Here is a 27,877-nt window from a genome sequence, read left to right as displayed (position 1 = left end):
GTAGCGTAGTTTTTTTTATTGAGAAGCGACGTCAGAATACAATGGCAAAAAAATGTGATTAATTCCTATTGACGTGAATGTTCACGTGAAAATCACGTTACCTATTCCATTGCCGGGTTGTAAACATATATGAATAAGTGAAATGGAGCGAATTTTCAAACAGAGCCGATGTTTTCAAAATCAATTGGAATGTAGCCTTCAACCGCACAGTTGACGTTTCGGTGATAATGTATCATTTTCAAGTTAATGAGGAAAGTGTTATAAACAAATTAATTGTTTACTCGCTGTGAAATTTGTTGTTTACAACAGTCCAAATATAGCATTTGCCTTCGCTCTGTCACTATGAAATTCATATAGAACCGATGGTATACTCGATTCGTCTGGGTCATTCTGATTGACTTTGAACCCAAACGTTTTCCTTTGCGAATCCAATCACTTCAAATGTCTACCGACTGTGGCTAGATTTAGGCTGTTCGTCACCGTTTCACTTTGATTTGATTATTTGCATCGCGGCAAGAGATGAAGAGAAATGCCATTTCAATTCCACTGCGACGTGATAAGGTGCATTTTTGTGCCACAAACAAATTGTGTGTCAGACAAACAGGGAGAATTTTGAAAGCATGTCATCGACTGTATTGATAACTTATAATTGAATTTATAGACCCCAAAAAGTGGTTGATAAGTCAATAGCCATTGATTTCGTTGAATCAATACAAAACGAACTGAACTGAACTGAAATGACTCGATGCTAGTAGAGAGTTCAATTTGTATGCCTGAACTGAGAAGTCGACTTATTTTCACTCTTCAATCACTATTAAGATCGCCAATTGGGTTCTGTAAATTTCCAGTGATAACAAATCCCCAGCAGAAAACATAACACTCAACTAGCAAGTGTGTCAATTATTATTTACGTCGTTTAGAATTTAGAACAATGCTCAAGGATTTATTGACACGAATTTTTCTTGGCAAAAATGTTCACAGTAAACAGTCAATACTGAACAAGAGCTTTAGTGTTTGTAGTTGATAGCAAAACTAATCAGATTCGCAGATTCGTCAGCCGAATACGATAAACAATAAATAATAATAAATAAATAATCAAAATGAATGCAGTACTAACCGGGGGCTCGTGCTAATCATACACGAATCTGTTCTTTTCGCTGCGAAAATTTCCGAATCTTTATGGCATTGCACATATTAATGTTCGCAAAGACTGGCAACGAATAGAATGGATTCGAATGTGATTTGCAAGAGATAAATGACCCTAGACTGGGACAGAGCAACAGATAGACATTCCAATTTTTGAATCACGCGCATATTTTAATCGGCAAATGTCTTGTTTATATTTTTTTGTTGCTCTCACAATAATTTATCTGTAGCGTATTCAATTCGTATGGTGATTACAGACTTCGTGGTTTTGACGTAAGCAGCGAAATGAGTTCAAAAGTCGAGTTGAATTCCCTTCAGAATTTATTCGAAAATGTATGTGGATTCGTGATTTGTTGATCCAGTATGCACAATTTCGAAATAAGCTATTTTCGGATCATAGTGAATGATTGATTGAACATTTTAATTGAAAACGCGTAAGATGTTTTTCCCGAATGTTAGCGGATTTTTTGTCGTTTAAAAAAACGTCTGATACATTCAACGAAATGTCAAAAAGTCAAACACGTTGTTTATATAGAAAGCGTGGCTTAAATCATTCGATAGAAATGCTTTCCTTCAACGGTTGTCGTCATTTTTTTTACCTAATAAGGAGCGATGGATGTAAAAATAAATGGCAAAATGGAATATATAATAGTAATGATAGGAGTTAATTATCAGCGCCACTTAAGGGTTTCAATTTACTCGAGCTGGCGTGCCATAAAAGTGATTTCATGCATACGCATACCGACATCAACTCTCTCTAGAAAGTCAAAAGTTCACATTCATTAGCCCGACCGAGTGAGAAAAAAAACCCATTTAGAATGCCGTAGAATGAACAAAATAGAAAAATTGCGGTGAACATATCACGAAATATTCATTCACATTGTAAATAATAACTAACCGGTTATGTGTATTTTTTTTCTATTGCGTCTCATTTACAGATTATGAATCCGTACAATTTAATTGGATTTTTGCTGGTACTTTTTTACGCCACAAATCGCGTACATGCCGTACCAATTGCATCAGAAGCATCGGATTTAGCTGTGACAGCGGAAAACCGAACAGCCGTACAGAATAATGATGAAAAATTAGACAATTTGCAATACACCATAGTCGATGTAATTGAATCGTCCAAGAATCTGGATCATGATGCGACGACAATTGAGCAAACGACGCAGAAACCACAGAGCGAAACACAAAAGCCAAATTCAATGGTTCGTAGACATGTCAAAAAGTCAAAGACGCGACGACGACCACGCACACAACCAGATTGTCGGTCACCAACCACCGTAAAACCAACAACGCCAAGACCAACACAAGTGGTCGTTCAGCTACCGAATATATTCATTTCACAAACTGGCTGGGGACCAGGTCGCTGACATTGAACAATTTCGACTTTGTTTTAGGATAATCACACTCATTAAATACTCATTGAAATTGTTCACACATACTAAATTGTTAAGGTCCTTGGTACAAATTATTAGATTTAAGAAGACGAAATGAGCATTTGCGCTAGTAGCATTTGATATGAAATTAAAAAACGCTTTAAACTGAAAGTTATCGTTTGTTCTTTCTTACCGTCCATCTCCTTCATGGCCCGTATGAAATCGCCTGGTTCTTTGAATGAAACAAAGCCAAAACCTTTCGATTTGCCCGTTCGCTTGTCTCGAATCACTTTTGCCCTGGTAAATGATGGGAATTTATTGAATGTTCGCGTGAGGAGCTCATCGTTGACATCATTTCCCAAATCACCGCAGAAGATACGAAAATCATCCGATTCCCAATCGGCGAGTGAAGGATCCTCCCAGACCTGTCCACCTGCAACTCGTACCGTCTGCAAGTTGAAAAAGATGTTGTTAGTTAGTTGAGAAAAAAAAAATGAATTCGAAGCTATGAAAAACCTTTTTATCCTTCTTCCGTTTTTCGTTAATTTGAAAGTTTTGCAAAGCTGACGATGCTTTAGCCGCCTGAATGGCGGCTTCTGCGATTGGATTTGGTCCGTTGGGTTTCTCTGTTTTGAGTTTTTTCAATTTTTGTGTCACATCGAATTGAATGTTGGAAATGTCAATCTGCAATAGAAAATAGAGGTTGGTTACCATATGCACGCAATGAAGTTTCGTTTAGATAGGTACTTGTGGTGCGATTGGTGTTTCTGTTGGATTGATAGACATTCGATTGGTGTATAATTTTGGTGCACTACTGAGTACAACCGGTGTCGGTTCAGAACTGTATGATTTCTCTGGAACTGAATGGTCTGAATGGGGAAGGAACGTGGATACAAAGGCCGGTGCAATATGCGGTGGTGGCGGTGGCATATTGTTCATCATTGGACCTTGACCTGGACCTGGACCTGGTTTCGGTAGCGGATTTTGTTGCAACTTTTGCTGGACTTGACTGTAAGTATTTGCACAAACAACCGGTCGCAATTGATGTGGAATAAATAAACTGTTCGAACCGGAATTCGGACCACTGCCACTCGTTGCACCTGAGATTTCTGCCTCGAATCTGACCATGGGAACAAGTAAACGTTTATCGATGTTATTGGATTATTGGATGGGTTGTGTTGGATATTTCAACAAAATTACTATTCTCTATTCTCAGCATGAAATTCATGATATTAGTGTTAAGATCTCTTACCGAGACAACTCATCCTCCATATGCTTTCGTTTCTCACCCATTTTTCAGTCGAATTTGCTCTTTATTCAGTTAATTTTCTGTCTCACACTTTTTTAGCAGCAATTTTTTTTTTATTTACCAAAACGCGATACTGTCAGAGCGATAATTGACAGTTGCAAAAGACACATTTCGTTGACAATGTCGTTGGATGGCTTGTGGTGAACATTTACTGCTACTCACCATAAAGTGAGCAATCCACCAAATGGGACATTTGATTTGTGTATTCCAGTGATGAATTTTAATTATCTCTCTTTTGTCGAACCAATCGAACTTGCAATTCGAATGAAGTATTTCATTTAAAATTTAAAACACACAATGAGACAGCAAAAACGCTGAATGTGCTCGACAATTTCCTTCGCAGTTATAATTTTTTTCAAATATTGTGAACGGTGCATAAGAGCTTTCAACTCCAGCTGATGATTACTGTCAAATTTCAAAGTAAAAAAAAAAGTCAGTTTTATAATAACCTCACAATGTTTACATAAACAAATATGTTCATATTCATTCTGTGATCAAAAGAAAAACACCGAAAGCAAGAGACAGAGCAGCAGCAGCAACGCGCGACTACCGAAAAAAAAAGTTTCATCGGTATGACTACGTTTCTTATATAAGCAAATAGAAAATAATGTAAAATTTTTGTGCGAAATTTTGAAAAGAATTTAGTTACTGCGACGCAGAAATAATTGTTGAATCGAAAAAACTGTGAAAATTTATTTGTATTGATGTAATGGACAAAAGAAGAGTGGAAAAAAAAGAGTTCAAAAGCGCAAACAAGTGAATGTGAAAAAAGGTGTGAACCACGTCGTACATTGAATTAGTTGTCAAAGTGTGTGCTTGCGGTGGCTCGTAATTTTCGGTTAAATCACAAGTAGTTGTGACGTTGATGCGGCTTTATTAATGAATTCATACGAAGATAATACGATCGGCTTGGATGATCGAAATGAATACAAACAAATACTACCATTGGTTCGTGTCGAACCAAACAAAGAAAATAATTTGGACGACATTTTTGCACTGATCGTCAGCAAAGAGGCAAAGAAAAATGATAGAACCGACAGCGATAAACTTACGCAACAAGATTTATGTAAATTGGATAGCTTTGGAACATCGTTGGCGAGGTAATTGATAATAATCATCACATACTTTCAATTTTTCGTTTATAAAACGATGTGTTTCTTTTTTGCAGCGTGGAAAAATTACTCGAGGCACAATGCTGTTTCGAAAAGATCCTATCGATTGATGCCAATTATTTGAAATCATATCAGAATTTGGACAATGTAAAAAATCAACTGGTGGAGCGGTGGCATTTTGGCATGCTAAACGACTCGGACCGCAATCGAAAATACAAAGCAGCTATTGGAAAAGCGATTCAGCAGCGCAACCAAGTCAGTGTATTGGATATTGGAACTGGGACAGGACTTCTGGCATTATATGCACATGAATTAGGTGCCGCACAGACAGCAGCCTGCGAATGTTCACCGCTTATGTGCCACATTGCATCAGAATCGTTTCGTCGAAATGGATACGGTGATCAAATCAAACTGATACCGAAGCATTCCACCAAATTGGATGCACACAGCGATTTAGGTGGGAAGGTCGATTTGATTGTGACGGAGACAATGGATTGTGGAGTGTTTGGTGAAGGACTACTCGATACGCTTATTCATGCCAAAGAAAGTCTTCTCAAATCCAATGGTTTGATTATACCAGCGCGAGTTAGACTGTTTGTGGCCGGATTTCAATCACGACAATTAGCAATGGAACAGAATGTGGTTAACTCAAGTTGCTTTACAGACACTATTTATGTGCAGAACTATAGCCTTAGCTCGAATAACCGAGAACCGTACGATGCATGTCACATTGATCAACTCAAGGATTTCAAATTGATTACAAAAGTCGAAGAAGCGATGAACGTGAATTTGAACAATTTAGACGAATTATATGCCCTCATGAATGGTGAACTGAAAATGAATGTACGATTGGCTTACATTACGCCCGAGTCTATTTTAGATGGATTTTGTGTTTGGTTCGAAATATCTCTTGATCCAGATGATACGATAAAAGTCAATACAGACCCATTAAACCGTGATGCATCGATTGGAGAGCAGCCAGGTTGCTGGGAAACTGCCATTTTCCGTTTGAAACATCGATTCACCAACTCACAAAAGCTACAAAATCTCAATGTTACCGTTTCCGCAGCGAATGGCATACTCAAAATTGATCACTATTACGACGCCTATGGTAAAACCTATTCGGGATTGACTAGCGAAATGGTGAAATTTTTAAATGACACTGAACTGATCAACGCACTCGAATTTGATGTTTTTGCTGAGGTGCAAAAGCGATTCGGAAAACTGCATGCAACCTCAACGACGAGTAAAAATAAGGGACCAAAACAAGAGAAAGTTTCAAACGTCGAAAATATACTGGACTTTTTACCATTTCCCACGGTGGGAATTGCTCTGCTAAAAGAGCATCGACTCAAAACGCTGTACTGCTCGAAAGAAGCCATGGAATTTGTTTCATTTATAGCCGAAGCAAATTGTATACCCTTAGATTCGATAGTATTCATCGATGATCCACACGACACCCTATTCATCAACGATAAATTCGATTTGATTATTCTGCCGTTGATCGATAGCTATGGAGCATTGAATTCGAGTCAAGTGGCAAATTATGGTATTTTAAAGGAAAATAAATTGACGCCAAAAGGTTTCATGCTACCCGAAACGGTAGAGGTCATGTGCAACATTATCAACTCAGGCTGGTTACGAACGGCGACACGTGTAATCGAACCAGAGATTGTGGATCGTCTTCAAATCGGTGCGCTAATCAATGAGTATGCAACGACATTGCATCTAGATCTATTTGAAGACTTTAATTGTAAGATATTGTACGAAGCGTATCGAACGGCCAATGTGCAACTGCATGACAACTTTTATGAAATTGAGCACAAATTATACTTAGGCGATGATAAAACTAACACGGTCAGCACGGAACCAAACACCAACAACACCAATGCCATTCATGGTGTGCTGTTTTATTTTAATATTTTGTTGACCGCTTCATCGAAAAATACAATTTCAACAAAGCGAAAAAATTCATTTGCTCGGATAGGCTGTTTTATATTCAATGAGAATGATGTGCACAGGGAAAATGGTTTCGTTACATTGAAATACCGACAAAATACAGGTGTAATGAAAATCGATTTAAAATAGCTGGTTTTTAAAACGTGTTTTCGTTGTCATTGCACCACCTTCTTCTGCAAAATAATAATATAAATATGTATTGTTTTCAATTGAAATGTCATTTTTTCTCTCTCAAATGTGTATTTTTTTATTATGCGTTTTTTTTTCTGTTGAAACTTCAGTTATCAGTAATTAAACAAACGAAAAAAAAGGTACAATAATAATTCAAAATAATAAATGTATATTATCAAAATTGTAAAAGAATTTTGACCATATATAATGCGAATAATAAAACTCAATCCAACATAAAGGAATAATACTAAAAAAAAATAAAGTTGTTTTCGTTTTAGATAATTTTGTTTGTTTCATAAATAGAAATAATAATAATCATATTTTTTTTTTTTTTTCAACGAGTTCAATGCAATTGAAAGGATAATGTGGTTGTTCATTTTTTTTTGTTCGCAAACTCTTAGATAGATCAGAAAAGTGTTTAGCGTCGTAACATTTACGCTATGTTTTCGACGTAATTTATAGTTAAAATTCATAAAATAATAAATACTTTCGTTCATAATAATTGTCGATTGTTTTGAAAAGAGAAATTGTCCTAAATTTTTATAATTAGCGAAAGAAAAAATTGATACATATAAATTTTATACGAAATTATAATAAACAACAAAAAAACAAATCCGCGTCCACATCCACGGTCTGAATGACGTGATGCACTTTATCTCAATCTCAAAGTTCACCTTTTTTTTGTCTAAATTATCAATGTTTCTTTTTTTGTGTGGATTTCTTCGAGTAAGAGATCCATTTTTTCGTAAACAAGGTTAATCGTTTGTGTTTTTATTTATTGATTACCGGCCACATTCTTCAGGTTTTCGTCGAAGAAGAGGCGATTCTTAATCAAACGATCCTGAACGCTGGGCAATTTAAAGGGAACCCCATTGATGATGTTGCTCATTGGCTTTGGTGTTGGGTCCACTTGAATCACTTGCTGCGGCGGTGGTAATTGCGACTGTAGCGGTTGTTGTTGTTGCTGTGGTGGCTTGAAATGATCAATTACCGGATAGTTGATCGAAGCCGGTGCATGTGCTTGTGCATTTAAGCTCAAGTCCATCATAGCCAGAGGAGGACTCGAGACGTATTGTTGCTGTTGTAGCTGTGGTTGTTGTTGTTGCTGCAACTGCTGCTGCTGCTGCTGCTGCTGTTGCAATTGTAGCTGTTGTGGTTGAACTTGCCGCATTGTTGCACCGCCAACACGGCCTGAGCCAATGGACCTAGCTGCTTCCACTGAAATGAACAAATAATTTAGCATAAAAAAGAATTACATGTAAAAGACTTCTCATGCAAATAAGAAGGCTGCCAAAATTTCATCCAAAAAAAAAACTCATCTTACATTTGACACTTTTCACTTCACCGTCTTTGGTCACCGACACAGTGATATTTCCGCGCTTTTCAATCGACAAATCCGATAAATTCTGTTGCAAATGGTCTACATCTGGTTTAGCTGGCATCATACGCTGTTGGATGGATGATTTATTGCTTGTTTTTGTGTTTAAATTCAATTGACGTTCATCGACCATTCGGCCGGTTGGTGAGGTCGGCACATTATTTTTGCTTTCTTTGCCATCGTTTCGTTTATCGTCCGTGCGTCTCCACATGCCATCGCTTGATGTTTGTCGTTGCATTCGTGGTTCGTTGTTACGTTCACGATCATTTTTACGCAAAATTGGTTCGTCGGTTGATTTTCCTTTTGGCAATGGTGTCTTGCCTTTGGCACCATTTCGTCCACGATTGAAACTACTGTTGTTGCCGTTATTCCGTCTATTGTTGTTCAAACCGGTGTTATTACTATTATTATTACTGGCCCGCCAATTCTTGCTATCATTCGAAGCGATGTTTGCTTGGGCTTTTCCATCGCGTTCAGCATCGGCCAAAAAATTATACGTTGGATCGGCTGGTGGTCCTTGACCGTCGGGAAACTTTTTAAATGGACGTTGCAATCTGGCTTCATCCACTGGTTTCTTATCGTCAGCATTGATTTCTTCATTTTTCACATCGTATGTGAAATCCAATTTGTCGTATTTATGCGCTTTGGGCCAATCCTCATCGGACGGTGCGGTCGTTTTAACCATTGCATTCGCTTGTAATGCTGCCAAACGATCGGCTTCGGCTTCACGATGTCTCTTTTCAATCTCTTCATCTCGTTTCCGGATCCGTTCAATTCGTTGCTCCAGATTTTCCTCACATATATTTCCACCGGGCATTTTGTATCTGATGTTGCTTCTTGTGTTTTGAACAAAATTTTTCTACCTTTCACACGAGATAAAAGCGTTAGAAAACCTGAAATTTAAGAAAGTAAGAGAAAAAAAACATGTTTCAATGATTTTAGATATATATAGTAAATGTGATGATTAGGAAAGTAGGCCAGCCGATATTCTATTAGGTCAATTGAATTAAATCACTGTCACTTTCACGCAATTATTCGATACATTTTTTTCTCTTCTTCTTCTATTTGCTGTGGCTTTCTGTTTTTTTTTTTAACTAGTTACAAATCGCACTGTATGTGATGTCATGTTACCACTTGAAATAATTTTTTTTCCTCGCATTCCACAGTGTAGACTTAGAATTTAGTAGAGTAAATGTTAAACATGAAAAATACACTGACCTGTTCAATATATCTAAATTGCTGAATGGATCACACTAAAATACACACTGTGAAATTCGGTTGTATGCGTGCGTGTAATAGAAGCAGATAAAATAAAAGTCTTGTGCATCTAATCTCAAAAATTTGTAATTCAACCGAAAGGAACGAGAGAAAAAAATACGATTGACGAAAAAATTGAGACTAAAACACTATTGGCACACGATGATGATGTTGTAATTAGAATTTACAATGCGTTGCCACAAAATCAATGCAAATTTTATTGATATTTTTTGTGTATTTTCTACTCTATAAATTAATAATTTGACTATTTGTAAAGGTGGAGCGAGTGAGTGAGAGAGATAGAGAATGAAAGAAAAAAATTCGGAAACGAGATCGCCTGCTGTCGGTGACAGACAATGTCGACTGTGTGGTATCGAGTGAAAATATATGGAATGCGCTCACTTGTCAAATTAAAATGCACAACCATGCTCATTGCTCACACATACACACGCAGCGCTAACGAAAGAGGGATACTGTGATGGGAGGTGTGTATTTGACATATGGCTTCAGAAAAAAAATCAGTTTCTCCATTTTGCAACAGCATTTCAAAGATGTCATTTTAAATGAAAATTTCAAGAGATTTGGTTATTCAATCGAGAAATTGAAATTCATTCCACATGGAAATCGATTTACCAACAGTTTTATTCAGCATTTTTTCAAGTGAAATAAATTTTTTTGGTAGAAATGTCGATGTCAAATCGAGATATATCACATATTTGTACCATCTGAACACCCTGTTCACATTCCAAAAATAACTGAGCGCATATTCGATGCTCTCGGTCGTTTTCAGTTGGTGAAATTCATCAAAACAAAAAATGGTAACACTAGAAAAGTCACAATGCACGCACATATACCATTGAGCCTAGCCTTATCTGACTACCTCTCATTGACAGGCAGAAAAAAAACTACATATCAATGTGTGTTAGAACATCTGATATGTAAGCATCAATAGCACACCAGAAAAAGAAAAAGAGCCATACAAATTCAGTGATAATGATAAAACTATTCAAAATATCATGATTACATTTATTACCGTCACATTCGATAAATCCATACCATAAAATGAGTTAAACTGTTATTCTCAGTCGACATTGGTAGCGCAAAACAACTTGCGAAAAATACATGTTCTACCAAACATTACAACGCAATTAGTCATTCAGTAGAATAAAGTGATTTCAATATTTACACGAAATCTTATGTAACGAACTCAATTCAATACTCTACAGAATCAATCATTCAAAACACATTTCACCGTTTCTGTTTGAGAGGTTATACCGCTTCGTGTGATTCCAACGAAAATTGACGATCGGCCAGAGACAATGAGGTCGACATTTGTGATAATCATTTGTATTGGCATTCTATCGGTATTTATGTTTATGACCCGATCCACCGGCTATATTGATGACTTTGACCAAGAAAAAATTGAGAAACGTAGCCAGAACTTCAAATCAAAAGCACAAAGTGTATATATGAACGAGAATCCAGAACATTTATTCTGGTTTGTACAGGTGTGTAAAGTGGTATTTTTCGGAATTCAAGTGCAAAATGTTGAATTAATTTTTTTATATTGTTGTTGTATAGATCTCCGATATTCACATCAGCATTTTCCGTGATGAGCAACGAATTCGCGATTTTCGTAAATTTGCCACTGAGACGTTGGACACAATCAAACCGTCGGTGGTAATCGCTTCAGGAGATTTAACTGATGCACGAGGAAAAGACTTTTTTATCAGTCAACAGTATGACGAAGAGTGGAAAATCTATCATGACATTCTCACACAGGCGAATGTGAAAGAAAAGACTAAATGGCTTGATCTACGTGGCAATCATGGTTTGTATTGATACAATGGTATTCAATTGTGACAAAATGGTATTGTTCTACTCGAACAGTCATTATTATGCGAATTACTTTTAATTCTAGACAATTTCAATGTCCCATCGAGCATGTCAAATAACTCCCATTTCAAGCGATACTCAATCCAAGGTGCGAAGCATAAACGTTCCTACATGGAGATAGTCAAAGGCTCGAATGGTGATTTGTTTTCATTCATCGCGGTCGATGCATGCCTCGAACCATCAGGACCAAAAAGACCGTTCAACTTCGTAGGAATGTTAACGCAAAATGACACCGTTCATTTGCAGCATTTGGTGGATGAGTCAAGAAAAGCGGGAGTCAATTACACCATTTGGTTTGGCCATTATCCTACAACATGTATAATCACAAAGAACAAAGAAAATCGTTCGTTGCGTCGCATTATCAGTGATTACGACACCAGTTTGGCTTACATGTGTGGTCATCTGCATTCATTGGGCGGAATGGTTCCTCGAATGTATGCGCTGCAAGCCGATAGCTTTCTTGAACTCGAAGTTGCCGATTGGAAGACATGTCGAAAGTATCGAGTGGCCGCAATCGATCATGGGTTACTCTCAATCGTCGATACTGAACATGGTGTTTGGCCCATCGTATTGATTACGAATCCGAAGCATGCACTCTTCCATATTCCACATCGACATGAAGCTAAGATTCAATTAGGTTGGTTGACAGTTGCAATTTTTAGACAAAAAAGTCGTAATGAATCATTTTCAATCATTATTCATAACACTCAACTCTGTTTCCCTGTTCAGAATCGACGCACATTAGAATATTGGCATTTTCCCCGTCTGGTATCAAAAGGTGTACGGTTCAAATAGGCAATGAACTCAAAGAGACATGCAAACAAGTTAACGATAACTTTTACGTTGTTCCATGGGATCCAAAGCGTTATCAAAATGGATTGTATTACATCACAGTGACGGTTGTGGATAATGATGGCCGGGAAAATCAAGTGGCACAGCCATTCAAATTAGACGAAGAACGATCGCTGAAATTCGACTTGTTAGCGCTTTTTGTGCTACAAACGGATGCAACAACCATATTCAAGAGTATGTTCTGGTTTTCACTGGTTGTTTGTGTTGCTCCATTGATTTTCCTGCGCAGTTGGCATGAGCTAGTCAAAGGTAAGGTCAATAATATGAATTTTTTTTTCAGAAAATGTTAACAATTCGAATGATTTCAGTTGGTTTACTTAACCGACGACGCAACACCTGCCGTTCATCCATGTCATGTCTACAGCAATTTTGGATTCTATCATCAGTGGATCGAATCTTCTGGCCAGTCATTTTGTACTGCTTCTATTTGGCAGTCGGACCATGGGTAATCTGTGAAATAGTTGATGGTCGGTATGGGGCAGTTTTCGTGTGGGGAATCTATTTGGATGGATCATTCTTGCCTGGATCTCTTACATTCTTTTATGGATTCTCACAATTGCTACTATGTCAATGTCCGTTGAACTGGATATACTCAAAGTGTCTCTCAAAACGATACTATCAAGTGATTGGAATGCCAACGAAAAACCACCGTGGATGGTGGACTAAGATCTCACAGGCTGCATTCTACTTCATAATCGCCATTGAGATTTCACTTTCCGTATTCTTTGGCATTCTGTACGGTGCGTCCGCATTTTTCCTAAGCGTGTTCAGAACATGGTCGGTGGTGTTGAACATTTATCTCTATTATCTGGCAAACAATTTACCAGAGGATGCACTAAGGTAATATTGGTATTTATCCAATGAATTTATTCAAAGAGTTAACACGAAACGTTCTTACAGATCTGTCGTATATGTTTGGAGTGGTCCAGAGAAACCTCTCACTGAAAATCAACAAACGACCGCAACAGAAACGTGAATATCATGATGAAGACTGATACTTGAGTACCTTTGAATCTAATTTAATTCCTCTGTTTATTTTGCAGTGACGACAGTCATAAAAACTGAAATTGGAGCTCATGCTTCGGACAACTTTACGGATACAATTATTATTCACAACTTGGCCATAATCTCTGTGACTCTTTCTCATTTTAAGCTGATGTGATGTTCAATGACACGGGTTTTGTCCTAATTTTTACACACATTCAATACATCACATGTTTTAGTTGACTGTACCACATATATAAATGTATGTTAGAAACCAACCAGAGGCTTTCGTGTTAGATGACTATAGATAAAATGAATTCCAAAATGACTATAAAGAATATTATAACCATAATATGTGGAACAACAACAAAAATGGGATATTTTTTAGAAATAACAACCAAATCGTGTTGAAGTAAACATAATGTGTGTTCCAAACTCATGCTATCTTTCCAAGCACCATATTTAATTCTAAGCAATATATGATTTTGATGAAAATTTACAATTATTTTCAATGAAACTGAAACATTAATATGTGTAATATTTTTCGTACCCAGTGTTTCTCCCGACAACCATTTGTTGAAATAAAACAATGATTTAACATATATTGAATGGTCATGAGAGATTTTTTTCTGACGAAGGGCAAGTAATGAAGCTCAAATTGTGGAGTTCATTTCGATCCGTACAGTGTCCATTCCACATGCTTTATTACTTGTGAAAATGACGATTCGGCGATGGAATTATTTATTTTCTGAAGAAATAGATTTTCAATGAAGAAGTGTACAGATTAGAATTGTGTCTTCCTAATTTGCCCTATTGTTTACCTGCAGTTTACTTTGTAAAATTTTCTTTTTTTTACACAACTTTAGATCGATAGTATATGTCTTAATTCATCGTTCCAATGCAAAATCCGCGTTTGGTGTACTGATGAAAAACATTTCTAAAAAAAAATCTATCTTGTGAAGAACAGATTATAATTTAGCTCGCGAATAGCCACAAATGAATGTAAAATAAGACAAGTCACTCCGAATGGAATGTGAACGATTTTTTTTTTTCATTTTTCAAAAAGAAATTCCTTATTGGCATCAATAATCACAACAAAAAAACTATCTGTAACCGATGAAAATAAAAAAAAAAATCATTAGGAACCATATCATTTGCAGCATTAGCATGTTGTCCTTTCAAAAAAAGTAATACCGCCTAAAACACATTCTAGTACTTCATTGATGTTCTAGATATGTCATAGAAGAAGCAATCGTTGTCATTTTGGAGCAAACTTTTTTTGTATATATTTTGCCGATTGTCAACATAACAGAGGATTTTATTGCGTTTCTTTGGATTTAATGCCATCACAATGGAACAACGATATTTTAATAATCCTTATGAAGACTACAAAGGACAGCATGTTGAAGTGGATGAGAATTATGTGCGTAATTTGATAAAAACGTACGTGCAACAAATCGTGGAAAATACTCAAAGCGGAGACTCACGCGGAGATTTGTATGTTGGCGATGCAGGTTCTATATTGCTGATTTGCGTTTATTTTTCAACTTTCAACAGCTATTTATTTAATTTTTTTCTGCTAGGTATTGCATTCATGTTCCTGCGTTTATGCCAAACCAATGAACTGGTTCAAGAAACATCGGCTCGGGAAAATGCGCAACTTTACATACGCCGTGCCAAACGCAATGCAAAGCAATACTCACGTTCAAGAGATGAGCGATGTGCGTTTCTATGTGGCAACGCTGGAATCTACGCCGTTTCGGCTGCCATATCTGATCTCATGCAAAAAGCCGACACTTTGCAACAAGATTTGAATAATTTCGAACAAGGATTCGAGGCATGCAAACCGGTTAACTTCAGTAGATATGGCAGTGATGAGTTGCTCGTCGGACGTGGCGGATACCTCAGCGGAATGTATTGGTTGAACAAAACACTACGACCAAAGCCATTCTCTGGTGAGGCAATCATTGAACTGTGTGAGTCAATTGTGCAAAGCGGACGACAGTATTCCAAAGCGAAGCGATGTTCTTTCCCACTGATGTATCAATACCATTCAACGGAATACTTGGGCGCTGCACATGGTCTAAGTGGGATCATGCATATGCTTTTGGAATCACCTTGGTTCAGCACAGATCCAAATTACGCAATCCCAATTCCAAAAGACTACGAAGCAGATGTTAGAAATACCATCGATGCATTTTTGGGTGAGTTTGACTACCTAGTTGTCTGGTCAATTTTAGCATAGCTTCTTCATCGTATGTTTTAAATTACTAGCACTGCAAGACAGAGAGGGAAATTTCCCTTGTGACATGGAAAATGCTACATACGGCAACGGCGTCAATAATCTTGTGCATTGGTGCCATGGAGCACCAGGAGCTATTTATCTTCTCATAAAAGCGTACATAGTATTCAAGGAAGAGAAATATTTGGTGGCATGTCAGCGAGCTGCCGATTTGGTTTGGCATAAGGGTTTGCTATTCAAAGGCCCTGGTACATGTCATGGTGTAGCTGGAAATGGTTATGTCTCTCTAGTCATGTATCGACTTACCAAAAATCCAAAATATCTCTATCGAGCCGTTCAGTTTGCAAACTTTCTGATGCGACCAGAATTTCTTCAATACGCCAGAAGGCCGGATTGCCCATGGAGTTTGTACGAAGGATTAGCCGGAACAGTTTGCTATCTTATCGATCTTCTTCACACCGAAACAGCCGCTTTCCCTTTTATGGATGTGTTCTAAGTTTGATTTGGGAATTCTAATTCAATTATCACTCAATACTATTTTGATACTCATTTATCTGATAATAACTCATAGAATAAAGTCGAATATTTTTCTCAAAGAATCAATAAAAACTACCATGAAACAAATAAAGTCAATAGCTTCTATTAATGACTCAATGTTATTTTTCACTTTTTCAGCTTTACAAGAAAGAGACGGTAACTTTCCCGTAGCGTTAGGCAGTGAAAAGAAGCGAAACACTGAAAAGCGATTGGTTCACTGGTGTCATGGTGCAACTGGCGCTATCTACTTTTTCCTGCGAGCATATCAAATTTTCAACGATCAAAAGTATTTGGATGCATGCCAGAAGGCGGCAGATTTGATCTGGGAAAAAGGATTGCTGAGAAAAGGGCCTGGAATTTGTCATGGCATTACTGGAAATGGCTATGCATTCTTGATGCTTTTCAAAGTAACTCATGATGTACGTTACCTGTACCGTGCCATTAAATTTGCTGAGTTTTTAAGCCAATCTCGATTCATTCGCGAAGCAAACGTTCCAGATCGACCATATAGCCTATACGAAGGCACAGCTGGTGCAGTTTGTTTCCTCGTTGACTTAATTCATATTGATCAAGCCAGTTTTCCATTTATGAACATTTGAATGAAATAAAATATGATTTTCGATTATGGTGAATGATTTAGAAAGTTAATTTAGTTCGTTTCATTTGATTCTCCCATTTGTTTGTTTCTTATGTTTTAGAACAATAGTTTGCAACTTTTTCAAAGTTCACTCTATTACTTCTTTGTTGTTGCCATACAAGAATCGATTCTTAGCATGCATTTTACCTGCTGTGATTGTATAGACTAGAAGAAAGTCTAGAATAACGACGTACAACAGAACCACCAAATGACCTTTGTACTTTAGCCTATGTGTTCAAAAGGAAACATTCAAACCTTATCTGAAAGCCCATTAGTAAAGTAATATTTCAAACCAGTACATCATTCAGTTCCTTCTCGTTCTTCAGTGTATACATCAACATTGACAGCAGCAATTATCCTTGATAGTTCTCAGCCTATTGATCTAGTTCAAATCACCAGTTTGATCTCTTCACTTGGAACAATACAACGTTGTATTTGATAAATTTTTTTGGTTATTTCTGAAAATTCAACGGTAAGTGTGAATGTTCAATTTTTTATCCAGTAGTTATTAATAGTTTTTCGAATTATTTTAGGTTCAAACCTGTATAAAATAAAATATGGATACAGCCCCATCACAAGATTCACCAAAACACATCCTAAACATATTGAACGATGATTGTATTCAATCAATTTTGCGTCGAATAACGTATCCACAAGACTTTTTATACGCAGCTGAAACATGCACTCGGTTCCAGGCCAATGCAAAGGAATGTTTTCGATCGAAATATAAGAGAATCGGTATAGCTCCCATGTGTCCCGACTATAGAATCGAACTCGAAAATACTTTTTTTATACCATATGAATATGTGCATCGTTTTCTGGGTATTTTTGCTAACTTCATTGACTCGGTAATATTTCAAGGTCCTGTACAGCAACCAGATATTTCTTATGAGGAAATTTTCGCAATGACTGCACATTTCTGTGGCAGAGTACTGAAAAAATTGAAAATCGTTATTTGTCACCACGTCGATTTCAACAAATTAGAACCATTTTTAGCATTGGAAGAATTGGAACTAGTGAAATCGAGAGTGTGGAACATTAAAAATTGCTCAAAACTCAAAAAATTGACGTTATATGGCTGCGTATTTGAATATGATAAGAAACGACCATTGAATGATTGGATGAAGCAAACATTTCCGCATTTGGAAGAGATAGTTATGTATAGTAATATAAAAAGACCTATGTTGGTTGATTTCCTAAAGTTGAACCCTCAATTGAAAACATTGGAACTGCGTAGTTTCGAAGTTCTGACATCATCAGTTCTATGCAATATCGGAAGTCGTGTGCCAAACCTTGAAAAATTGGTCATAAAACTTACTTCTTCTAGAGTTGATAGAATAAACCTTGAGAAAAATATACTTCATATAAGCGGATTGCAAAAATTAAGATCCCTAAGTATTTCATTTGGTGAGGTATTGTCAACACATGTTCTGGTTGATACTATCCTTAAAAATAATATTCCAATTGATGATTTTGAATTGATTAGCTGGTCAGGCAACAATACTGAAACATTGCATAGTGTATTGGAGTTAAAGACACTTAAAAAGCTATCGCTTGGACATGTTTCTGAACAATTGTTTATCGCAATTGCTGAACAAATACCCAGTTTGAAAGATTTGACCGTGTCCAGGTGCACAGACATTAGTGGTCGGTCAATAAAGCAAGCCCTGGAATATGGCAATAATTTGTCGCGCCTCGCAATTCACATGAAGTTAAACCATCTTTCTGAGGGGGCTTACTTTAAATTAGATTCAGACAGTTATAATTCAATTTTGGCACTAGCTAGAGGTCGCGTAAATATTATAATTGATAGTATTTATTGTACGACTGATGTTCCAGACGATGTATTGAATGCGAACCGCCAGTGGATCGAAATAAATTTACACTCATTAAATAATTAAATCTCTTCTTTTCAAAATAATAATTTCACAAAAAATTCGCTAATATAAGGCAATATTGTACTTTGGAAAGCATTAAATTGAAATAAACGACTTGAAATTGAAATGAATCTCGACTGTATTTAAAACGCATTTATAAATTAGAACGAGTGGTATTATTTTCTCCATAACTGCACGACGATTCCACACGAAACCGAACAAAATCGCAAGTGACCTCTTCGATTTCGCTCCAAATTGGTGTATAAACATGGCATGACCAGAAACTCGCAAAGCCAAAAAAATTTGGGTGACCTTCCCCACTTGATGAAAAATTAGGATGGTCCATATTTTGCGAAAAATTGACTATAGCACTTTTTTGACATTTTTTCACACAGAAAAGAATCCCCGGAAATTTTAAGTGTTCGCCGTAAAATTTGACATTTATATATAAATTTCTATAGACATTTTACCGGCAACACTTCAATTTCCCGGGCGATGACATATTTTCGAATATTTTATCAAATACTATATATATTCTACCGCTTGAAATGACAGATGGCGCTAATTTCTGTTGGAGTATTTGAAATTATGTCATCGCCCGGAAAATTCAAGTGTTGCCGGTAAAATGTCTATAGAAATTTATATATAAATGTCAAATTTTACGGCGAACACCTAAAATTTCCGGGGATTCTTTTCTGTATCAAATAAAATTGTGTAAACACCTTATTGATTCTACACGGAATTATCAAAATAAAAAGTGAAAAGTGTGGTACAAACTTTCAAATATAGAAGTAAAAAATTGTAATGCCTATTATTACTTATTACTATTACTATTACTTTTGTAAAAAAAAACCTATTACTATTACTGTAATAGGAAAAGTAATAGTAATAGGTAAATCCTATTACACAAGTAATAGTAATATCTATTACTTTCCTAAAACTATGGGTATGGGTTTTTGGGGCCATTTTTGAGTGTGGTTATGTAGGTACACCCACACCTATTACTACTCACTCAGAACGGAATTAATACGATTCACATATACCAATGGTGATCTGTCAAATTACCATCATTACTATTGGCGAGAGTGGCGATTTTGTATGTATTGTATCTGCTCTGCTGTGCGATATTACTATGTCACAAAAATGTATCGGTAGTAGTATGGTCATATTACAACCAATACCACTTTGTTACATAGTAATCGTTCAGCCATTGAATCACTCACGACAAATGCCGATGACGTTGTGATAGTTGTTGGTGACTTTAATCTGACAAACGTTGAGTGGTTAAATGACGATGAGGATAGCAATGTGCTTGTTCCCTCTAATTTCCACTCCCAATGTGCTGCTGATTTCATTACCGGCCTGATGGGCCTGGGCCTCCAGCAAATCAATTCAATAAGAAATCGGAACTTCAAACTGTTGGACCTATTTTTCACAAACGACCATGCCAACACATCAATTTCCGATGCCACTAAACTGTCACTGACGGATAAAATCGACCATTACCACCCTCCTCTGCTGATTGAATTTGAATGGCATCCGAATAACAGTGGTTCCGAAAACCAGAATAATACGCATTTCAACTTCAAACGGGCTGATTTTCAGCGCATGAACGAATATTTTGCTGCCGTCAATTTCGATGACTTATTCGCAAACAAATCACTTGCGGAGAAGGTGTCATCCCTTCATGACGTGCTAGCGGAAGCTATTCAGTGTACGGTTCCAACGTATGTCCGCAAGAACAACCAAAAATGTCCATGGAAAAACAAAGAACTTCGACACCTCAAGAACTTAAGGAAAAAAGCCTGGGATTACTGGAAGCTGACCAATGATAAGGAGCCATTTGAAAAATTGCACGAGGAATTCAGTGCAAAAAACACTGAACTATACAATCAGTACGTCGACAAAATGAAATCAAACTTGAAAAGTGATCCTTCTTCGTTTTGGCAATATGTTAACTCTAAGAAGAGCACTGATAACATTCCAAAAAACATGCGATTCTGTGACACCAAGACATCCAGCGAATCAGAGCAAGCAAATTTATTTGCGGACTTCTTTGGGAGCAATTACTCCACATCAACGACGCCAAATAATCAACCGTCACCTCAGTCTGAGAACACCTCTTGTTTCCAGCTTGACCTCGATTTTGTCATGACTGAAATGACGAAGGTCAACACCAAGAAAGGTGTTGGACCTGACGGTATTCATCCTTTGATTTTAAAGGAGTGTGCTCAGACGCTTGCTAGTCCGTTGACCAAGATCTTCAATGAGTCGCTTTCATCTGGCATTTTTCCCGACGAATGGAAACGATCGAGTGTATCACCCATATTCAAAAAGGGCGCCAGATCGGACATTGAAAACTACAGGTGCATAGCAAAACTACCAACGATCGCTAAATTCTTCGAGCATCTCGTCAACGTAAATTTGCTTGAAATTGTTCGTGATCGCATCTCGCCTAACCAACATGGCTTTATGAAAGGACGATCTACAGCATCAAACCTAACCGAGTTTGTGTACTACGCCCAGAGTGGCTTAAACACTGGAGCTCAAGTTGATGTCCTGTATACGGACTTTACGAAAGCCTTTGATCGAGTTGATCACAGCATATTGATCCAGAAGTTGGAAACATTCAATCTACCTCAAAACATGCTGGCATGGCTTAAGTCGTACCTGGAAAATCGTACCCAATTTGTCAAACATGGAGCAAGTGAGTCGGTCGACTTTACAGCGTCGTCGGGTGTCCCACAGGGGAGCCACCTCGGACCAACACTGTTCCTGCTGTTCATCAACGACATCGTGGATCAAATGCCCCCAGACATCATGATATTATTGTTTGCTGACGATATCAAAATTGCCAAAATCATCAAATCTCAGCAAGATTCGGAGATATTGCAACAAGCCATCGACAAACTTAAACATTGGTGTGACGTGAATCGGCTGCACCTTAACCTCAAAAAATGTGCAGTACTATCTATCTACAAGAAACGTCAGCATTTGGATACAAACTACACCTATGGCGACTATACCTTCGACAAAGTGACTGAACACAAGGACTTGGGTGTTCTAATTGACAGAAAGCTATCTTTTGCCAAACACATCGACATGGTCACTTCGAAGGCAACGGCTGCACTTGGCTTTGTCAAACGCTTCTGCCATGATATCACCGACGTTACCACACTAAAGTCGCTGTATTTTGCATTGGTTCAATCCCACCTCGACTACTGCGCCATGGTATGGCTTCCATTCCACAAGATCCACAGCGACAAAATTGAATCCGTGCAACGCCAATTCACTATGTACGCTCGTCGTGAATACCCATCCGTGCATAACCAATATTCAATCACACCGTATGAGCAGCGATTGTCAGACTTGAACATGATTAGTCTTCGCCGTCGACGTGTCAACGCGTCATTGACATTTTTCTACGACATCATCAACGGTAACGCTAACTGTCCAACAGTTAGTGACCAAGTCTCATTCCATAATGGCCGTTCGTTGAGACACAGTGAGCAATTCAAGGTCAATGACAAGCACATGAAGTTGGTGCGCGAGGCTCCAATTCCTCAAATGTGCAAAATGGCGAACATGGTGCCACAATTGTTCACAAGAGCTACCTCGAAGACGAATTTTGCATCATCGGTTCGCAAAATGGCGGACACCACTTTTGGATCGCTTTGCAAACTCAAATGACTACCTGGCCGCCTCGTCAATTTTTCATCCAGGTAACCTCATTTATTTGTATATGTTCTCTACGAGAACACGTAGATACTACCCACACTAATTATGGAATTACGATTTTCATGTTGCCGTTAAACCCGACCCATGATCTCAAACGGACGAACCCGTCAAGGACAACACAGATTGTCCGTGTGCCATTTTCTTTGGGATGCCGCTGATTGCAACAAACATGAGCCCACACAAATCACGCAGCAAAAATCAATACTAAAATTCTGACGAATTATTTTCCGTACATTCCTTCCATATGTATTGAAATGATGATACCTTTCTGTGATGTTTACACTTATTTATTGTAAATTCATTTTGTTCTTTGTTAAAGCCATCCATGAGTTGGCGACTTAATATTCTTATCATTGAAATCAAATTTGAATTATTTATCAAATAGCATCAAATGCTCTAGTTACGTTTCAAATCATAGTCCATGTCAACTCAATGCACTCTGCAATCGACATGGATCTGCCTTTACAGACGTAAAACTTCTCGTCAATTTATCTACCGGTATAAATTGAGCGACGACTTTTGCTGTCCTAGAGTCTCAAATTAACGCGTAATTAAACGCTTCACATAGCCTTTGTCCCTTGGAAACGTTTACCAAAGGTTATCTTGGACCGTTTGCATAGACTAATATCAGGCATTTCCATCTTGGTTGCATGACTGTTTTCGTTTTCATGTTCCTACTATTGTGATTACCGCATAATTTACGAAAAGAGCATGGTTTTTAACGAGGCGAGAACTGATAGTTATCGAAACCTATTGCTACAAATTGTTTATTATTTTAAATATGTAACAGTCTTGCACTCTTTTCCTGCCAAACCTCAATCAAAACCCACATTATATTCAGCCAGAGCTTGGCGGTGTTTAATGAAAATAAAAAATAATGAAAATAATATCGCACAGCAGAGCAGATACAATACATACAAAATCGCCACTCTCGCCAATAGTAATGATGGCAATTTGACAGATCACCATTGGTATATGTGAATCGTACTAATTCCTTTCTGAGTGAGTATTACTTTTCCTATTACAGTAATAGGTTTTTTACTTTTCCGTACACAACGTGTCAAGGGAAAGTATAGGAATTGGTCCCGAAAACTTTTTTCGCAAAATTGGTTTAGATCATCATAAAAACTCATGAAACGCGTAGAAAACCACTTTTTGAGACACTTTTCCGTTAGTGTGCCGTCGTCGTCGTTGTCGTCGTCGTAGCTGTTTGTAAACACGATAACTCAAAAAATAATTGAGATAATCAAAATCTGGAAATGCCAAAAGTTTTGTATCCGAAAAACATTAGTTTAATTCGAAGATGAGCCATTTTCGATTTGATCCTGGGGTAGTTGCCCTAAGAAAAACCTCAAAAAATTTACACTTTTGTATGGGAGGTACCCGTAAATCGACTTCGATTGGCTTCAAACTTTCTGGGATTTCATTTTTCGGAAGAAAAATAAGATTCTGAAAGTTTGAAATCAATCGGAATCTATTCACGGGTACCTCCCATACAAATTTTTTGAAATTTCGACTAAAATTACCGATTTTTTGACAATTTTGTATGGGAGGTACCCGTTAATCGATTCTGATTGGCTTCAAACTTTCTGTGGTTTCATTTTTTGGAGAAAAAATAAGATTCTGAAAGTTTCATGTTGATCGTTTGCAGAAGTTTGATTTTTTGTCCTCAATTTTTGTCGACATTTTTTTGGAAAAAAATTAAGGGCCAAAAACCAAACTTCTGCAAATGCGATCAACATGAAACTTTCAGAATCTTATTTTTTCTCCAAAAAATGAACCCTCAGAAAGTTTAAGGCCAATAAGAATCGGTTTACGGGTACCTCTCATACAAAATTGTTGAAGTTTTAGTTAAAGTGACCGATTTTTCACTTTATTTTCATTATTATATTTTCACTGCCTTTATTTCAAGAAAATTCACAAAAAATAACCAAAAGTACCTACGGACAACGAAGGCCAACGGTACGGAAAAGTTCGGGATTACCAATGTAATTCGTTTTATTGTACAAAAGTAATAGGATAAATGTAATAGCCATTACTGTAATAGCACCGCGATAGTCTCGACCATTAAACGTCAAACCAACAACGCCACACATTTTGATGGCAACTACATTGATGAGTGTATTCAATGCAGTGTCAAACATAGTCGTCATTGTGTTGTGTGGTGAAATAATGATAATTATTTAAATTTTAAATAAATAAAATTGTTTCGATTCTGTCAAATAAAATTGTGCAAATATGCCGCTGGCACACAAGACAAAAAAATTGCTTTCTTTAGGTAGATTAAACCCGTATTTAAAAAAAAAATGTTTTTCTTCCATTTTCAATTGAGTTGTATGAGAGAAAATTACGGTTTTATATGATATTTTGGTGTTTCCATAATTAAAAAACACAAAATTTTAGATTCAAAATAGAAACTGGTTCGTGGCAGAATTGTTTTTTTAATTTTACGGACCATACTGAGAGAACGCTTGCGTTCGAACAGAAAAGTACACTGAAACAGAAGTCGATTTGACATTAGCTGTCAAACCGGCAAGATGAACAAGTGCGTTTGTTAAGTGAGCGCGTTCACTCCGTGTCAGCAGGTTTTGGACGAATTTCATTTTGCAAATGATGTTGTTGTTAGTGTAATGATAAGGGTGCAGTCACACTAGGAAACATTTTACTGGAAACATGGAAACAAATTTTTGCAAATGTATGGAAAAAAAAAGTGTTTGTTTCCAGCATCTTTTTTCCATACATTTGCGAAAATTTGTTTCCATGTTTCCAGTAAAATGTTTCCTATGTGACCGCACCCTAATAATGTGTAATAGCATGTAATAGTAATAGGAAATAGTAATATATTACTCATTACTTTACTTCTATACTTTCAAAACTATTTACATGGTTGGATAGATAATCGATGGGGCTACAAAAAACTCTTGTACGACCACCCATTCGAGCCCATTCACACTCTCAAATATGGGTTCAAATTATAAAAATTGAAATATCGCAGTTGGTCAAGTGGCCGTTTTTTTTGCTTAAAACTTAGCCCACCTCGAATCCTTCAATTTAATACCCTCTCCCTGATTCAGGAGAAAATTATGTGTGGTCAAGAGTTGTCATTTTTTCGGGTATATAAATTTTTTCAAGTAAATACAATTATATTCTGACCACTACATTTTTCCAGCGTTTCGGACAGAATGTTATTACTGGTGAATGCACATGACTGTCGAACGATTTTCCATGCTGACGTCCAACTGTAGTGCTCGACATCAATCAGATGTCGCATTAATTCCGGAATCACCCATGCAGAATATGTGTTGTTCAATTGGATTATATTCTTCTCGGCGAAGTTATTGTAATCTGTGCGACCCGTATCGGTTTGTGCCACCTTTGAGCTCTTGTATCGAGCGATAATATCTTGCAGCGACACTGAACACAAGAAATATTCTTGTTTCAATCGGATTTCTTGATTTTCAGTGGCATTGGCGGCCGTTGGATACATGACACGCGTTATATTTTCCGCAAGGCATCGATCGAAAATCGCTTGAATGTAATCGCCGTTTTTGACTGCGGTATTTTGGAACGAATGGTAATAATCAGTTAGTATTTAACATGAATATTCAGTGGTTTCAGAACTTTCATCTGATTTTGTAAATTTTTCGTTACAATATGCAACCAATTTTTTTTTTTTAAATTGAACCAATTCAATGTTTGTAAATAAAATCCAAACTTACATAGTTTCAGCTTGAATCCTTCGGTGCTTTTAGCGCTCCACAGTCGCAATGTATTGACCACATTGTTCATGTATCCTGGGATGGGAAAATCGTGTGGAACAGCGTAAACAACTTGTGTGTCGACCCATTCGCGACCGATGGGAGTATTGGCGAGACGTCCGTAAAAGTGAACGGGAAACAAATATTCCGGTCGAGCACGTTCCCATGGATTGCCTAAGCGAAGCCAATCGTCAACGTCTTCGTGTTGTTCACCATCGATAATTCGTTGTGTAAACGCTCCTGCATTGTACCGAATACCGTAACCATACGATGGAATGCCAAGCGATGCCATCGAATCCAAAAAACAAGCCGACAAACGTCCCATGCTGCCATTGCTGAAATGCAATTCACCCTCCACTGCCTCCAGCTCTTCGATGTCCAAGCCCAATTGATACATAGCCTCATCACACGCATCTTCTATGCCAATGTTAATCATATTGTTTTGCAAAAAACGTCCCATATTATATTCCATTGACAAATAGTACACACGCTGCAATCCAATTTTTGAATCGAAAAATTAGACAAAAAAACACACCGAAATTTTTTTTTGCAATACTACAAATCGGCTTTGGTCGTTTTGGAATGTTGTTCGCTTACTTACCTTTGGGTCACGTTGATAGCTCAATTGCTGTGTGCGAATCCAGCTCGAAACGATGTGATCCTTAACAGTCGCATATTCTTCACTTCCATATAAAAGTCATGTGTGGTTGCAATATTTCGATCTTTTATTAGCGTATAATGCAAATGACGATTGAAACCAGCCTTGATCTCGTTCACATTTTCCAGCTGCGCAATACCACGGACACTGATTTGCTTCTGTTTTTCATTTTTGAAGACATTATCGTTGTCGTCTTTGGTTGCTTTTACCGAACCATTACCCATTTTGCTAGACATTTCAGTAAATCACCAACCGAAAAGAATGTGCGAAAAGTTGAACAAAATCGGATGTTTTGAAATGGTGTTCGAAATTGAAAATCTAAACCAACAATAACTACAATGCAAATTGACTAAAAAAAGGAAAGAATTTGATTTAAAATCCAAGTGGAACAGAAAATGATACAAAATATAGAAATTTAGGAATGCATACGACAACGACAAAACACCGACTGATGCGCGTCGCTTTGTGCAATTTGGTTTCACATCAACACTCACTTCACCAGCCTATTGTCTCTTGGCAAAACCGTTATCTCAAAGCAGTGTGGTTGTTGGTGCAATTGCGTTTGACGGTGAACTACGTACTTGTCTACCAAATCTATCACACAACCACCTTACGAATGAGACAGAGGAAAAAACCAAAATTGCTGACACTTTAGTGCCGAAAAATCAGTGCATAGTCGAAACATTTAATTGTTTTCATTAAATCTCGAACGAAAAACGTTGTTTTTTTTATTTTTTCTGTTGTTGAATGGATTTGGCATCACTTTTGATTCATCGTTATTTTCGCCGTTGCTGATCGCTCGGGATTTTTAGATTAAAATTTTGTCCATTGCTCTTCATTACTCTACTGTGTAAAGTAATAAAAGGTAATATTATATGTATGTGTATACACCGTAATTCAGAATAATTGCCGGATACAATTTTAGCTAGCAAAAATTAAATATTATGATTGAGACTCAGTAGTGAAAATGTGACATTTTTCAAG

General features: G+C 37.2%; 7 protein-coding genes across 12 annotated transcripts in view; 4 read left to right on the top strand and 3 right to left on the bottom strand.

The window, feature by feature from the left end:
- LOC129568747 (uncharacterized) overlaps nucleotides 1–2,699 on the top strand; it is a 3,661-nt gene extending 962 nt beyond the window's left edge. The window contains exons 1-2 of one of the 2 annotated variants that reach the window (XM_055446998.1): nucleotides 1,660–1,997; nucleotides 2,085–2,699. In XM_055446998.1, coding sequence (XP_055302973.1) covers nucleotides 2,088–2,522 — 435 coding nt within the window. In that variant the 5' untranslated portion in view covers nucleotides 1,660–1,997; nucleotides 2,085–2,087 and the 3' untranslated portion in view covers nucleotides 2,523–2,699. Of the gene's footprint in view, nucleotides 1–1,659; nucleotides 1,998–2,084 lie in introns of those variants that run through there. The other variant, XM_055446997.1, reaches the window with a different exon arrangement.
- The window catches only part of LOC129568745 (RNA-binding protein 42), a 6,109-nt gene extending 2,188 nt beyond the window's left edge, over nucleotides 1–3,921 (bottom strand). Inside the window, exons 1-4 of the mRNA XM_055446995.1 lie at nucleotides 3,781–3,921; nucleotides 3,276–3,648; nucleotides 3,045–3,212; nucleotides 2,722–2,977 (exon numbers count right to left, since the gene is read on the bottom strand). Of these exons, the coding sequence (XP_055302970.1) occupies nucleotides 2,722–2,977; nucleotides 3,045–3,212; nucleotides 3,276–3,648; nucleotides 3,781–3,821 (838 nt within the window). The 5' untranslated portion in view covers nucleotides 3,822–3,921. The remainder of the gene's footprint in view (nucleotides 1–2,721; nucleotides 2,978–3,044; nucleotides 3,213–3,275; nucleotides 3,649–3,780) is intronic.
- Nucleotides 3,922–3,987: 66 nt separating this feature from the next.
- On the top strand, nucleotides 3,988–7,341 carry LOC129568733 (protein arginine N-methyltransferase 9-like). Its single transcript, XM_055446979.1, has 2 exons — nucleotides 3,988–4,937; nucleotides 5,006–7,341. Exons 1-2 carry the CDS (start codon nucleotides 4,717–4,719, stop codon nucleotides 7,035–7,037), a joined length of 2,253 nt encoding a protein of 750 aa, XP_055302954.1. The 5' UTR covers nucleotides 3,988–4,716; the 3' UTR covers nucleotides 7,038–7,341.
- On the bottom strand, nucleotides 7,129–10,121 carry LOC129568740 (bromodomain-containing protein DDB_G0280777-like). Its single transcript, XM_055446987.1, has 3 exons — nucleotides 9,676–10,121; nucleotides 8,404–9,350; nucleotides 7,129–8,297 (listed from the first exon to the last, which is right to left on the bottom strand). The coding sequence occupies exons 2-3, from the start codon at nucleotides 9,272–9,274 to the stop codon at nucleotides 7,855–7,857; spliced, it is 1,314 nt and encodes a 437-aa protein (XP_055302962.1). The 5' UTR covers nucleotides 9,275–9,350; nucleotides 9,676–10,121; the 3' UTR covers nucleotides 7,129–7,854.
- Nucleotides 9,622–14,048, top strand: LOC129568736 (transmembrane protein 62-like). Of its 3 annotated transcripts, none has more exons than XM_055446982.1 (8): nucleotides 9,622–10,199; nucleotides 10,941–11,222; nucleotides 11,296–11,545; nucleotides 11,636–12,247; nucleotides 12,340–12,711; nucleotides 12,771–13,302; nucleotides 13,363–13,434; nucleotides 13,506–14,048. In XM_055446982.1, the coding sequence occupies exons 2-8, from the start codon at nucleotides 11,034–11,036 to the stop codon at nucleotides 13,525–13,527; spliced, it is 2,049 nt and encodes a 682-aa protein (XP_055302957.1). In that variant the 5' UTR covers nucleotides 9,622–10,199; nucleotides 10,941–11,033; the 3' UTR covers nucleotides 13,528–14,048. The 3 variants fall into 3 exon arrangements, with proteins under 3 accessions (XP_055302957.1, XP_055302958.1, XP_055302959.1); XM_055446983.1 differs by having other exon boundaries at nucleotides 10,151–10,532; XM_055446984.1 differs by lacking the exon at nucleotides 9,622–10,199 and adding an exon at nucleotides 10,525–10,652.
- Nucleotides 14,049–14,695: 647 nt separating this feature from the next.
- Nucleotides 14,696–16,873, top strand: LOC129568742 (lanC-like protein 3 homolog). 3 transcript variants are annotated; one of them, XM_055446991.1, is made up of 3 exons: nucleotides 14,696–14,960; nucleotides 15,030–15,650; nucleotides 16,364–16,873. In XM_055446991.1, exons 1-3 carry the CDS (start codon nucleotides 14,798–14,800, stop codon nucleotides 16,822–16,824), a joined length of 1,245 nt encoding a protein of 414 aa, XP_055302966.1. In that variant the 5' UTR covers nucleotides 14,696–14,797; the 3' UTR covers nucleotides 16,825–16,873. The 3 variants fall into 3 exon arrangements, with proteins under 3 accessions (XP_055302966.1, XP_055302965.1, XP_055302967.1); XM_055446990.1 differs by having other exon boundaries at nucleotides 14,699–14,960; nucleotides 15,721–16,873; XM_055446992.1 differs by lacking the exon at nucleotides 16,364–16,873 and adding an exon at nucleotides 15,721–16,341 and having other exon boundaries at nucleotides 14,828–14,943.
- Nucleotides 16,654–27,216, bottom strand: LOC129568741 (glycogen phosphorylase-like). Its single transcript, XM_055446988.1, is given in 7 exon segments — nucleotides 16,654–17,089; nucleotides 17,162–17,320; nucleotides 17,404–17,794; nucleotides 25,631–26,029; nucleotides 26,197–26,725; nucleotides 26,837–26,908; nucleotides 26,911–27,216. Coding segments are annotated over 5 exon segments (1,314 nt in total). The 5' UTR covers nucleotides 27,130–27,216; the 3' UTR covers nucleotides 16,654–17,089; nucleotides 17,162–17,320; nucleotides 17,404–17,699.
- Nucleotides 27,217–27,877: the final 661 nt, after the last annotated feature.

Source organism: Sitodiplosis mosellana, unplaced genomic scaffold (assembly GCF_009176505.1).
Source record: "Sitodiplosis mosellana isolate CC-2019 unplaced genomic scaffold, AAFC_SMos_1.0 Smas_scaffold_22, whole genome shotgun sequence".
Lineage (NCBI taxonomy): Eukaryota > Metazoa > Arthropoda > Insecta > Diptera > Cecidomyiidae > Sitodiplosis > Sitodiplosis mosellana.
The sequence above is the reverse complement of the archived record's forward strand: the minus strand, read 5'-3'. Positions and strand labels throughout refer to the sequence as shown.

Bases quoted from the DNA above. Each gene is read 5' to 3' on its own strand.
- LOC129568733 (XM_055446979.1), top strand. From the start codon at position 4,717: ATGAATTCATACGAAGATAATACGATCGGCTTGGATGATCGAAATGAA. The intron at 4,938-5,005 runs GTAATTGATAAT...TCTTTTTTGCAG, and splicing joins TTTGGAACATCGTTGGCGAG to CGTGGAAAAATTACTCGAGG.
- LOC129568740 (XM_055446987.1), bottom strand. From the start codon at position 9,274: ATGCCCGGTGGAAATATATGTGAGGAAAATCTGGAGCAACGAATTGAA. The intron at 8,298-8,403 runs GTAAGATGAGTT...TGTTCATTTCAG, and splicing joins TGAAGTGAAAAGTGTCAAAT to TGGAAGCAGCTAGGTCCATT.
- LOC129568736 (XM_055446982.1), top strand. From the start codon at position 11,034: ATGAGGTCGACATTTGTGATAATCATTTGTATTGGCATTCTATCGGTA. The intron at 12,248-12,339 runs GTTGGTTGACAG...TTCCCTGTTCAG, and splicing joins TGAAGCTAAGATTCAATTAG to AATCGACGCACATTAGAATA. The intron at 13,303-13,362 runs GTAATATTGGTA...ACGTTCTTACAG, and splicing joins TTACCAGAGGATGCACTAAG to ATCTGTCGTATATGTTTGGA.
- LOC129568742 (XM_055446990.1), top strand. From the start codon at position 14,798: ATGGAACAACGATATTTTAATAATCCTTATGAAGACTACAAAGGACAG. The intron at 14,961-15,029 runs GTTCTATATTGC...TTTTTCTGCTAG, and splicing joins TTTGTATGTTGGCGATGCAG to GTATTGCATTCATGTTCCTG. The intron at 15,651-15,720 runs GTGAGTTTGACT...TTAAATTACTAG, and splicing joins TACCATCGATGCATTTTTGG to CACTGCAAGACAGAGAGGGA.